The sequence below is a fragment of the Impatiens glandulifera genome, chromosome 6 (genome assembly GCF_907164915.1).
Source record: "Impatiens glandulifera chromosome 6, dImpGla2.1, whole genome shotgun sequence".
Taxonomy (NCBI): Eukaryota; Viridiplantae; Streptophyta; class Magnoliopsida; order Ericales; family Balsaminaceae; genus Impatiens; species Impatiens glandulifera.
The window spans coordinates 52,596,907-52,611,445 of record NC_061867.1 but is presented as its reverse complement, the minus strand read 5'-3'; the positions used below and the strand labels follow the sequence as shown (position 1 = coordinate 52,611,445).

Here is a 14,539-nt window from a genome sequence, read left to right as displayed (position 1 = left end):
TCAAGTCAACATAAATTGCTATGTTTTGTTTGTTTTCTTTTAGGAACATATATAATAATAAAAATTAACTATTTTTCATATGATAAGAATGATTAGATTCTTTTAAATTTACCTTCATGAAAATTACATCGCCCTTTGGGACGCTGTCAAACATATTTCCTTCCATGTGTGTCACACCTGTATGTGTGAAATTTTAAATATCAATTAAGTCTAGTAGAATAAACAATTACATGATAATATATAGGCTAAAATATGCATGCAATATATAATAAGGAAGTGTTAACAACCGAGATAACGAGGAGCGTGACAAATAACGTGTGGTAGGTCAAAGTTAATGCCCTTGATCTTGGGATAAATTGAAATAATTGTGTTGAGGGTATGGCCTAGGCCGCCGCCCACATCCACCAGTGTCATGCTTTCCATGTTTTGTGAAAGCCTCGATAAGTCAATAGCAACTCTTTGATCACCATATTTGTATGGTTCAACATGGCTCGATTGAACACGTCATTGTACCTTGGATCAACACCTTGGTAATCGAATACGTTTTTCCCATTTTCCCAATGGAAGGCTACCCCTCCTTCCACCACAGATTTTTTCAAGTGATACCTTCATATTATTAATATCGATCAATGTAATTAATCATATGTTGTCTACCCTTATTAATGACCGGTTTTAGATCACAATTAATGTAGAACAAACAATACTAACCAGCTTCCAACCATGACCTTGTCATGAAAGGCTGTCATGAATGGTGCAAAGGAAACTCCTTCGTTCTTCACAAAATATTTCGCCACAGGAGCCAATCCATATCGTGGCTCGCCATTGGTGGTAGTTGTTGTCAAAACATTGAAGCTAGTGAGAAGCTTGAGTATTCGTTCAAGCATGACGTGTGCAATAGGATTCTTACAAGGGATTTCAGATACAATCTCTAAAGGGGAGAGCATCACGCCATGACCGGCCTTAGATATGATCTCAAATACGTTGAGATCGATGGCTGCCTGCATAGTCATGGGTAGTGAAAGGGAGGTTAATAATTGGGTGGCATAGGCTCGGTTCTCTTCTTCTTCGTCTTCTATAATACGAAGAGAAATATCGTTGTTGGCTTGAGCCATCGTATGTGGTGGTAAATAGGGATATATTACTAAGTGTATATGTTTGCAATGAATTATAAAGAAAGGAGGTTGTCTATTTATAATAGAGTTTAGTTAGAAAGTTAGTTATATATATTGTGTTAGAGATAATCAAAACTAAAATAAGGTTGGATTATAATTCTTATTTTAATTGAATATGAAATCTTCCCTATTATTAATTAATATTATTATTTGTTCTTTTAAGGAAAAAAATCATTATTATAAGACATTATTATAAGACATTGTCATTATGTTAAGATATCACATATAAACAACATATAGTACAGAAAAGTTAGTTAATTACCTAAATCATACCAAAAAAATCAATTATTATCATATAGTACAGAAAAGTTAGTTAATTACCTAAATCATACCAAAAAAATCAATTATTATCATATAGTACAGAAAAGTTAATTAATTACCTCAATCATACCAAAAAAATTAATTATTAGCTTTTGTTTAATAGGTGTTTTAATTAATATTAAAAGTCGAGTTAATATTAGACTTTATTATCTTTTATTTAATAGGTGTCTTAATTAACATTAATTTTAACTTTTTTTAAAATTTGAAAGTTTAAAAATTTGTTTTTTGGAATAAATAGAATAACTAAAATATAAATATTTTCCCTTTTTTTAATCTTATTATCTTGAGTTTGTGAGAGAATACGTCGATTGCCCACTAATGTTTCCAACAAAGTGGTATTAGAGCATGAATGTCTTTGATGTTCCAATATCCACGTCTTACGAAGGACAACTATGATAGTTGGTTTATTCGAGTAAAGATGTTACTCGATTCCCAAGGCACTCGGGAAATCATCAGTGATGAAATTGTCTAACCTGATGAGGATGCGACGTTGATCCTAATTCAAACTTTCGAGAAAAACAAAAAGAATGATCAGAATGCCCTTTCCATCATCCACCAGTGTCTGGATGATGTTGTTTTTGAGAAAGAAGTAAATGCGTCAACATCGAAGGAGGCGTGGGAAATTCTAGAAAATTCTCACAAATGAGTTGTTAAGGTAAAGAGGGTGTCACTTCAGATCTTACGGGAGAATTTGAAGCTCTTCATCAGGAAGCATCGGAGTCTATTTCAGACTATTTCACGTAAATCTTATCTATCGTCAACCAAATGAAGTGAAATGGAGAAAGCATAGAAGACGTTTAAATAATCGAGAAAATTTTAAGTTCTCTACATCAAAGATTTGATCATGTAGTGGTTGAAATCGAAGAGAATAAGATTTAGAGATACTCTCAATCAACGAATTAAATAGATCGTTACTGGTGCACGAGGAACAGATGAACAAACACAAGAAGAAGCCTTTGGAGCAAGCCCTTCTAGTCAAGCATTCGTTTGGGAAAAGGGGAGGGTAGTTCATCGAGATCGAGGTCGAGGATATTCTCGGGTGGCGGTCGAGAACGTTGCAGAAATCCAGATGTTGACAGATCAAATGATAAAAATCCTTGAAGAAATCCAAGAGGTTGAGGAAGAGAAAGAGGACGCAAACAAAGACAAGGAAGTGACGAATACGAGAAGGGATACAAAAAGTCGTGCTTTGAGTGTTACAATTGTCACAAATTGGGTCATTATGATCGTAATTTTTGGTATTTTGGGGATACAAAAGTAGAAGTCAATTTGACAGAAGAGAAAGAAATGGAGGAGTTAATGTAGTTGTTGGCGCTAAATCAAGAAGTTATTGAAGGAGAAAGTCAATGGTATCTTGACAACGGTGCGAGTAACCACATTTGTGGCGACTGGTCGAAATTCATTGAGATTGAGAAAGAGGCAATCAAAAATATCACGTTCGGAGATGCTTCGAAAATTTAGATGGGAGGCAAAGGTACCAATTTGATTCGGTTGAAGAATGGTACGCACAAGTTTATTTCTGATGTGTATTATGTCCCTAAATTAAAGAGTAATATTTTGAGTTTGGGGCAACTCATGGAAAGAGGCTACCATATTTTAATGAAGTATCGTAATTTTTGGCTAGAGATGGAAGCACTAACCTAATTACGAAGATGACGATGTCGAAAAATATGATGTTTTCGCTTCCTATTCAAACCGAATGGCCAAATTGCTTGCAAGTATTTGTGACAGATCCAGCATGGTGTTGGAACATGAGGATGGGACATTTCAATTTTGGTGATCTAAAAATGATGTCCGAAAAGAAAATGGTGAAGGGGGATGTCTTTGATCAATCATCTGGATCAACTTTGTGAAGCATGTCTTCTAGGCAAACATGCAAGAGATAGCTTACCAAAGGAAACAACGTCAAGAGCAACGAATCCACTTGAATTAATTCATGCCGATGTATGTGGACCAAACAAGCCATCGTCTTATGGTCAAAGTAATTATTACTTACTTTCATCGACGATTTTAACCAAAAGAAATGGGTTTATTTCTTGAAAAAATTTCTAAATGTTTTGATAATTTTAAGAATTTCAAAACGTTGATGGAGAAAGAGTATAGCTACATGATTCAGGCGTTGAGAACCAATAGAGGTGGAGAATTAACTTTTAATGCCTTTAACTGTTTTTGTGAATAAAATGGCATTAGTCATTTTCTCACAGCTCCAAGATCTCCACAACAAAATGGAATGGATGAAAAGAAGAACCGGTCTATTCTCAACATGTCTCAAAGCATTATGAAACATAGAGAAGATGCCAAAAGAATTTTGGGCGGAAGTAGTGGCTTGTGCATTGTATCTCCTTAATCGTTGTCCGACCAAAAGCGGGAAAGACCTAACACCAATTGAAGATTGGAGCGGAAAGAAGCCAGATGTATCTCACCTAAGCATTTTTGGAAGTATTACCTACAAGCATGTGCCTGAGCAAAAGAGAACCAAACTTGATGATAGAAGCAAAAAGTTTGTGTTCATCGGTTATGACGGAAAATCAAAGGGATTATAGTTCTACAATTCTGTCAACAGAAATATGGTTGTGAGTCGTGATGTGAAGTTTGATGAAGATGATTCTTGGAATTAGGAAGTTAATGAAGATTCCGTTAACAAATTATTCTCATTCTTCGATGAGGACAAACAAGAAACATGGCAACCCGTAATTTCTACAACGACAAGGACATATATTCTAGTGCATCTTTATCAAGTGGAAGTCCTAATAAAGGATCACGAAGGATGAGAACTATCCAAGAACTTTACGAGAATACGAAGGTAATGAATGATGTCTTTATGTTCTATCTTTTAGCCGAAACAACGCCTTTAAGTTTTGAAAAAACTAGTAAGGAGAATAAATGGATTTAAGCCATGGAAGATGAGATTCGAGCCATTGAAAGAAACGATACATGGGAAATCACTTCTCTTCTAGCGGGTCAAAAGTCCATTGGTGTCAAGTGGATATTCAAAGAGAAAAAGAATTTCAAAGGTGTGGTGGAAAAATATAAAGCAATATTAGTCATCAAATCGTATGCACAACGACACGGAGTGGACTATGATAAAGTATTTACTCTAGTTGCTCGTCTAGAAACAATCAAATTTTTTATTTCACTAGCGGCACAAAAAAACTAAAGAAATTATTCCAATTAGACGTGAAGTCAACATTTCTTAACGGTTTCCTTAAGGAGGATGTTAGGATCGGGGTCGCCCTTGGAGGACCGGGGTTCCGGTTTTGGGAGGGTTGACCGCTTACAACACAACACACACGCTCTAATTGGTGATAGTCCGGTTAGAGACTACAACTGTTCTCAACACTACGCAAACTGTTACAAACTCTTGAACCGGGTTCAAGGGCGGAAATGTCTATTTTAGCTTGAAGCAAACACGCAAGACTTAGTTTTGATGAGATTAACAAGGAATCGGTTAAATGGAATATCTGGACCGGTTTGGTTATGGATTATGTTTAGGTTTGTAGTAGTTCAGTTTTTAAAGTGAATAAGCCGGAAATGTGGATCTCACACTGTTCAAAATTCTCGTTGGATGTCTAAGGTATTTGACATGTACTCGGTCGGATATTCTTTTTAGTGTGAGAATTATTAGTCGATTCATGGAGGTGCCCACGACGGAGCATATGAAGGCGACAAAGAGGATTTTGAGATATTTGAAAGGTACTATTAATTTTGGACTGCTTTATTCATCGTCTAAGGAATTTCAACTTGTTAAATATTCCAATAGTGATTTTGTCGAAGATATAGATTATCGGAAGAGCACAACTAGATTTGTTTTTTTATGAGGTCTAATACAATTTCGTGAAGTTCGAATAAACAAGCGATAGTCCCGCTATCATCTTGTGAAGTTGAATATGTCACAATAACAACATGCGCTTGTCGCGCAATTTTCTTAGAAGGATATTGAAGGAGATAGGTTTGTCAAAGAATGAAGCGGTCACAATTTTTGTCGAAACAAGTCTGCTCAAGCTCTAGCAAAGAATCTTGTTTTTCGTGATCGAAATAATACATCGATACACGCTATCACTTCATCAATGAGAGTATTACGAAAAAAAGATATCAGACTTGAATATGTGAAATTTGTTGATCAAGTTGTAGATATTTTTACGAAGCCTCTTGGAGTGGAATTTTTCAGAAAATGAGGAGTATGTTTGGAATCACGAAGAAGAATTAATTTACGGGGGAGTGTTGAAAATAAAATTAATAAAAAAATTAAAAATTAGACGCTATTATCTTTTATTTAAAAAGTGTTTTAATTATAATATTAAACGTTATTATCTTGTGTTTAATAAATGTCTCAATTAATATTAATTTTTACTGTTTAAGAATAGTTGAGATTTTGAAAGTTTAATTATGAGTTTTTTTCTAATATAAATAGAATAAATGTATTTACAAAAAGAAGATAATTGAAATAATTTTTTTTTTCTTAATCTTTATTTGGCCACTGACGTTTCAACAATATTTTCCTTATTATTAATTAATATTATTATTTATTTTCTTTAAGGAAAAAAAAATCATTATTACACATATTATCGTGTAATTAAGACATTACCTATAAACAATATTTAGAACAGATAAATTAGTTAACTAGATAAATCACACAAAAAAAATCAGATAGGAAAACACTAATCGAAATCAATGAGGTAAGCTTAGATTTCTAATTTATTTTTCTTGAAGCGCTCGCATCGTTAATAAGTTGTTTAAATAATTTCATAAATTATTTTCCCTTGGTCCATTAAAAAGTTCTCTACTTTTGCTTTATAAACTCAATTATGAGTTATTTTATAACTAATCCATTACTCTTGTTTTTTTAATTTTGTATAGTGAGATATTTAAATTTTAAAAATTAAAACTAAATTGTGAAAATATATAAAATGAAGTTTAGGTAAAACAACATTTATTTTAATAAAAGGTATATATTGAATAATTCTCTTAATCAAAATCCTACTTTTCTCAAGCAGTCTATTCTCTCTGCCCTCTCCATATGAGTGGATGATATTTGTTTCTTAATTTGGCTGAAAGCTGAAAATTTTATTTATAAACCAAAAATGAATAACAAGATGACACAAATATTTGGTGGATATAGGTTGTTTTGTTTTGTTATAACTAAATGGCTAAGTGCTTAATTGATGTTAAATCCAAATAATGGAACATATCATTAAACCATTAAATAAAATAACCAAATACCCTTAATTTTCTTTAATTACATGATAGTAGAAAAAAAAAATTCATATATATGGTAAGAAAAATGAAATGAGAAGTATTAAAGTGAGATGGGTTAATTTATTTTATTTTTTTAGTAATTTTATATTAATTCCTCCAAATTTAATTATTTTCAAGTTTGATCCTAATACTTTTACTTTTTTAAAAGTACATATCATATATAAAAACAAAACTTATTCAAGTTAGGTGCATAATATAAAAAATCTTAATTTTTTAATATATACCGAAATATGATATCAATACCAATACTGAAAAATAAGTAAGATAAATGTATGAGATATTCAAATTTTCGATATATAACCAATTATATTATATATAAATGAAATATATATATATATATATATATATATATATATATATAATATATAAATGAAATATATATATATATATATATAATACTGATAAGAAAATATATAATGATTAATAAATTATAAATAATTATACTTTTTTAGCAAACCGTTATCCACGAATTAACCCTTTAGTAAATTTATTATTAATTTAATAAATTTACAACTAGTATCAATTTGATCACACACCTCGTATACCTCGTCAATTCAACCACTAACCTCCCAATTAATCAACAACTTTTGACTCACACTTTTTCATATGCATTTTTATCCTTTGACAAACCACTCATCAATCTTAGTCGATAAACAACATCTCATGACCTCACCCGTTGTGTTACCATATATTATACTCATGAATGCATTCTTTAACATCGATCTCTGAAATATTTATAATACTCACTTTTAAATTTGCAATTTTTGGGATTCGAATCCTAGTCTTAAGCATTAAATATGAACACCTTAACCGCTAGACCACTTGAGATTGTTGAGATAATTTTATAATTTTGTGTATCTATATATATTTTGTATTTAATATGTATTATCAATTAGTTAATTAGTCGACATCCTGTGACTCACATTTTCCATATGACTCTTTATTAAGTTTGAAACATACATATAACATTTTTAATTTTATTTTAACCGTTTCAAGTTTATGGGAGGGTGAACCCACGATCTGACTCAAGTATTCATTTACTCTCACATATATATCAAATTAACCAAAGAACTCGACCCGACAAATCAAACAAATTTAAATTAAGCATTATTAAATATATATATTAGTTAGTTAAAAAGTTAAACTAGAAATGTCGCACGTTTATCAAATTTGGTGTTGAATTTTATTATGTTGATTTTCATTACAGTGAAATGGAAAATAATTGAAAATTATTTTAAAAGTCATTTATAATATATTTATTAATATAGTCTAGCCATACATAACTAACGTATATTACTACTCTAAAACTCTTTAATGAATTAATTTATTTTAAAAAATTAACAAAGTTTATATATTCAATTTAATATAAATAATTTAAATATTATTTAAATAATTCATATTAATCTCACATGTTATTTCTTTAACTAATTTAATAATTAAATTATCAAAATAATTTTTAAAAAATCAAAATTATGTGAATATTCTTGTTCAAATAACAAATCATCACAATTTAAATAAAAAATTGATATTTTAATTATTAAATTTATTTTATTATATTATTTTGTTAGTTAATTTTTCATTAATTAATCTTGTTCTAGTTGCTCTCATTTGATAGCTACTAAATCTAATGGAGAAAGACAACAACAACGACATCATTGCTCTTCATACTAGAGAATAAGAAGAGCATCGAGACTATGCCACCCAGTTATTTAGCTCGCTCGCACTGCCCATGACAATGCAAGCAGCCTTCGATCTCGATCTACTAGAGATCATAGCTAAGGCCGGTCATGGCATGATGCTCACTCCATTAGAGATTGCGTCTCAAATACCTTACAATAACCCTAACACACCCTTCATGCTTCGACGAATACTCAACCTTCTCACTAGCTTCAATATTTTGACCGTCGCTGCCACAAATGATGAGACACGATACGGATTGGCCCCGGTGGCGAAATATTTTGTGAAGAACGAAGAAGGTTTTTCCTTTGCACCATTCATGACCGTTTTACACGACAAGGTCTTTCTTGACAGCTGGTTAGTATTGATGATTCTTCTATTTTAATAATAGAATTATTTAATTCATACATATGCATGGTTAGAGTTTTGCTGACCCTAGCTAGAGGGTTTACTGTTGTGGTATTGACCTATTTTAAAATGTGTTATGCACTAGAGTTTCTAGTTCTTCTACTTGTTTTTATTTAGGTTCTTACTTATCATTTATTTATAAGACACATGCCCCTCATAGTTGGGTATGTTTGGAGGGTCCTATATTTTAATTTTTTCTAAATTTTGTTTTTAAAGAATATAGAGATATATAATATTTTAATGTAAAAAAAAATAAAAAAAAAATAACTTAATTAGTTCATTATTCATTTGTTCATAGCTTCTTAGTGGGCGAGTCTACACAAATAAATATGTTACACCAACTTATGGTGGCCTAATAACACATATTAACAATCACATTGATGTTGTAAATACATATGTAGGTATCAATTGAAAAATGTTGTGGTTGGAAGATCTATAGCCTTTGATAAGGAAAATGAGACAAACGAATTCAATTACCAAGGTGTGGACCCAAGGTTCAATGATGTGTTTAATAGAGGCATGATGAACCACACAAAAGTCATTATAAAAGAGTTGCTACTAGCATACCCTGGATTCAACAAAGACATGCAAAGCATAACATTGGTGGATGTGGGCGGTGGCTTAGGCGCGACCCTCAACACAATTATTTCAATGTATCCCATGATCAAGGGCATTAACTTCGATTTGCCTCATGTCATTTGTCAAGCTCCTCCTTATCCTGGTTAACTATTTTCTCTAAGTTATATCTGGTTATTAGCTTAGAGCACATGTATGCATGCATCTTAATTGTTTATAATATTAAACTTTAGATTTTTGAAATTTTGATATATACAGGTATGGAACACGTACATGGAAAGCGTCACAGAGGGCGATGTCATTTTTCTAAAGGTAAATATAAAACGTCTACCATTTTCTTTAGTTTTGTTTGCCCTCCAGCATGAAGGATGTTAGCCCTTGTTTAATTGCAATCTTTTTTTCTTCATTTTTCCACTTGTTTTTCATTTTATTTTTACAATTGTTGATTAGAATACCCTTTTTATTCATATATTGGAGAATATTGTATTTCATACTTGATTATTCTTAGACAACCACTCTAATAATTCAAACTTCAATATTTTAAAGATAAAAGTAGTTTGATTAAATGTTATTTATTAAGTGTATATATATCTCCTTTTCTTTTTCTTATCACCATGTTTGTACAATCAAATTATGCCCGCTTAGAAGCACAGTAATATATATACATTTAGGATTATTGTCGTGCATTTGTTGGTGATGAAAGAATTGATTTATTTTGTGTAGAGTATACTTATAGATTGGAGTGACGAAAAATGTTTGAAGTTGCTCGGGAATTGTTACAAAGCACTTCATTCTGATGGGAAAGTGATAATAGTTGATGTAATAGCTCTAGAAGTGCCCGATAACAAAACAAACTCGAAGAGCATTTATGAACTGGACATGATCGCATTAGCTATAAATCATGGAGGGAATTTACGGACTTTTAAGGAGCTTCAAGTCCTAGCCACCAAAGCTGGGATTACTAGGATTGTAATGGGATGCACTACCTTTACTAACTCAATTATCGAATTTTATAAATAGAAAGGCGAGGAAAACGTAGCAAGCGCCTTTTGATCACAAAAATAAATAAAATAAAATAAGTTGTTTGAAAATCAAATTGTGTCTCGTCCAGGGATTCTTTTATTGCTTATGTTCCATTATTTTGGTTGTATATGAAAATATTATGTATTTTTCGAGTTTGGTTTTAGGTTAGAATTGAGTTCGGGTCAACCAAAGAATTAGGGCCAATGCAAAATAAATATTTGTGGCCGTCAAATTAAAAACAAAATGATACTCATCATAATTTTAACAACATTAAAATATATACATAAATTAAATATGTAAAATTAATTATGTATATATAATAATAATCATATATACAATTTTTAAATTATTTATAAAACTGTAAATTAAGGAAAAAGAAGTTGAAAAGTTAATTAATAAAAAGTTAACTAACAAGATAATATAATAAAATAAATTTAATAATTAATATATCAATTTTTTATTTAAATTGTGATGATTTGTTATTTGAATAAGAATAAAAAGTTATAATAATTTATTAAAATACTGTATAAAATAATAATTTAAATTTAAATTGATTTAAATTTAAATATTTTAAAATATATGATTAAATATTTTTAATCAAAAGATAAGACTTTGTTAATATTAATATATATAAAAAATATTTATATTACAAATTAATTTTATAAAATATAAATGAGAGATTAAATTAACCCAATGTATAATTAGTTATAACTCTGATTAATCAGGTGAAATGTTAAATAAACGATTTTTTAATAGAATATAAACTTTTAATAGTTAATATATGTAAATAAAGTAGTTAGACTAGTATATATGATGATAATGGGTATTTGTATGTTCGATACCTGTGGGTACCGATAGTCATAGTCGGGTTCAGGTATTTTAAATTGGGCTCGGGGTCAGGCATGGGAAGGGGGAGAAGATATTCGATCGGATACGGGGATGAGGAGTGTGCGAAATACAAACCTGATACCCAATACTCAATTATATTATTATTAATTTTTTTATTAAAGTTTAATGTGTGGCTTTTCAAATACTTATCATTACAATTATATTATAAATATATCATTTAATTTGATATTATTCATAGCGTTATAAATACATTACACTCCAATTTTAAATTTCTTATATTCCCAAAAAGAATATTTCTTTATATTAATCTTCAACTTCAACTTTTATTTTAATAAATCAATTAGTGTTTATTTTAATTGCCTATAAATAGTCTCTTATGTGTAATATAATAATAACATCTTTTGCTACAATAATACAATTATCTTTTTGTATTCTCTTTTCTACATAATGGAAACAAATAAAAATATATTCAGTTAGAATATAAAATAATATATAAGTAAGATATTATCACAATAGGATAAATTGTGATAATATAAATATTATATTATATTATTATATTAGTTTCCTTAATTGTAAGTTTAATTTAATGTCTATATAATAGACATAACTTATTTAATTTAAGATATATCAGTTAATACAATCTCCTTCCATATTCTTACATTGTATCAGAGACAAAGTTTTGTTCTTGAGCTACAAAATCTAGTATTTCGTTGTCTCCATCAATGATTACTTTAGTCATCGATGGAGAAATCTAATAATGATATAATTATTATTATTATTATATTTTAATATAAAAATATTCTTCGACAATTATATTTTCTGAGTTTTGAGTTTAGTTGTTTCAACCAAGCATTTTATATATGCTCATGGGTGGCATAAGGTTTTGTTCCTCGGTCGATGAACTAGCTATTAGAGTTTCGAAAGATTATGCTTCGACCTATTCGTTAGTTTTTATTTTATGCAACACACGGACATCCCCGTTATTGGATGGATTTCGAGACTAACAAGTAACTTTAGAGTTTATTTAGTTATTATTTCATCCCAGCATTCAATGCCCATAAGATTCGACATCTTCGTTGATTTACCAGTTAACACATTGACATCCTGTAACTGGATGGAGCTCACGAGTTTTTAATGTTTAAATAATATATTATCAACATTTCAACATCTCGATCGTCTTCAACCTCAAATTGTTCAAACGTTTTTCATCTTAACTTTGAGAAGGAATGTTAGAATATAAAATAATATATCTTTAAGATATTATCACTATAATAAATTATGATAATATCAATATTATATTATATTAGTTTCCTTATAAGTTCAATGTAATATTTATATAATACACATAACTTATATAATTCTAATATACTCTAATACAACTTCTCTCCATATTCATACATAGAAGAAATAATAAATATTAAACTAATCTTAAACAGTATAGATAACGCAAAAATTAGAATGCGAAGAAAATTTAACAAGGTTCAGTCAAGAAGTCACTTGTAATATTTCAATAAATAATGGTACACCTTAGATTACAACATCTTTATTTATACATGCAATGAAATTATCAAATCATTCAATAATACATAAAAGTGACATAAAACCTAATGAATCGCATGTTGATGTCGATAATAGGTTAAGGCGGATCTTATTTAGGAATTCGTTCAAGCTTGACACCAATTTTATTCCTCGTTAGTTCTATTTATAAATTTCCATAATCCAGTAGGTAAAGGCATTGCATTCCAATTTGATCCCAGCAAAGCCAGCTTGGGTGGCTAGGATGTGAAATTGCTCAAGGGTTCGTTCCTTTCCTCCGGGAGTCATCATTATTAGCATAGTCATGTCAAGTTGATAAATGCTCTTCGCGCTTGTTTTGTTATCGACCACATCTGGAACTACACATTCGACCACTATCACTTTTCCTTTAGAAGGCAACGCCTTGTAACAATTCTTGAGCAACTTCAAACAATCTTCATCATTCCAATCGTGAAGTATCCACTGCATGAAACAAATGTACATTTTCACCAACACAAGCACACAAAAACTATGTGTGTTTCAATGTAAGGAAATCTTAAACATGTGACTTGAACGTTGTTCATTGAAGAATTCAAATCAAGTCAACATAAATTGCTATGTTTTGTTTGTTTTCTTTTAGGAACATATATAATAATAAAAATTAACTATTTTTCATATGATATAAATGATTAGATTCTTTTAAATTTACCTTCATGAAAATTACATCGCCCTTTGGGACGCTGTCAAACATATTTCCTTCCATGTGTGTCACACCTGTATGTGTGAAATTTTAAATATCAATTAAGTCTAGTAGAATAAACAATTACATGATAATATATAGGCTAAAATATGCATGCAATATATAATAAGGAAGTGTTAACAACCGAGATAACGAGGAGCGTGACAAATAACGTGTGGTAGGTCAAAGTTAATGCCCTTGATCTTGGGATAAATTGAAATAATTGTGTTGAGGGTATGGCCTAGGCCGCCGCCCACATCCACCAGTGTCATGCTTTCCATGTCTTTGTGAAAGCCTCGATAAGTCAATATCAACTCTTTGATCACCATATTTGTATGGTTCAACATGGCTCGATTGAACACGTCATTGTACCTTGGATCAACACCTTGGTAATCGAATACGTTTTTCCCATTTTCCCAATGGAAGCCTACCCCTCCTTCCACCACAGATTTTTTCAAGTGATACCTTCATATTATTAATATCGATCAATGTAATTAATCATATGTTGTCTACCCTTATTAATGACCGGTTTTAGATCACAATTAATGTAGAACAAACAATACTAACCAGCTTCCAACCATGACCTTGTCATGAAAGGCTGTCATGAATGGTGCAAAGGAAACTCCTTCTTCGTTCTTCACAAAATATTTCGCCACAGGAGCCAATCCATATCGTGGCTCGCCATTGGTGGTAGTTGTTGTCAAAACATTGAAGCTAGTGAGAAGCTTGAGTATTCGTTCAAGCATGACGTGTGCAATAGGATTCTTACAAGGGATTTCAGATACAATCTCTAAAGGGGAGAGCATCACGCCATGACCGGCCTTAGATATGATCTCAAATACGTTGAGATCGATGGCTGCCTGCATAGTCATGGGTAGTGAAAGGGAGGTTAATAATTGGGTGGCATAGGCTCGGTTCTCTTCTTCTTCGTCTTCTATAATACGAAGAGAAATATCGTTGTTGGCTTGAGCCATCGTATGTGGTGGTAAATAGGGATATATTA

General features: G+C 30.8%; 2 protein-coding genes and 1 pseudogene across 2 annotated transcripts; 1 reads left to right on the top strand and 2 right to left on the bottom strand.

Annotated features, from left to right (window-relative positions):
* Positions 1-683: 683 nt before the first annotated feature.
* LOC124943858 (caffeic acid 3-O-methyltransferase 1-like) lies at positions 684-1,112 on the bottom strand. Its single transcript, XM_047484316.1, has one exon. It carries the CDS (start codon positions 1,110-1,112, stop codon positions 684-686), a length of 429 nt encoding a protein of 142 aa, XP_047340272.1.
* Positions 1,113-8,400: 7,288 nt separating this feature from the next.
* Positions 8,401-10,430, top strand: LOC124943857 (annotated as a pseudogene).
* A 3,446-nt stretch (positions 10,431-13,876) lies between these two features.
* LOC124943856 (caffeic acid 3-O-methyltransferase-like) lies at positions 13,877-14,539 on the bottom strand. Its single transcript, XM_047484314.1, has 3 exons — positions 14,104-14,539; positions 13,968-14,001; positions 13,877-13,921 (listed from the first exon to the last, which is right to left on the bottom strand). The coding sequence occupies exons 1-3, from the start codon at positions 14,508-14,510 to the stop codon at positions 13,877-13,879; spliced, it is 486 nt and encodes a 161-aa protein (XP_047340270.1). The 5' UTR covers positions 14,511-14,539.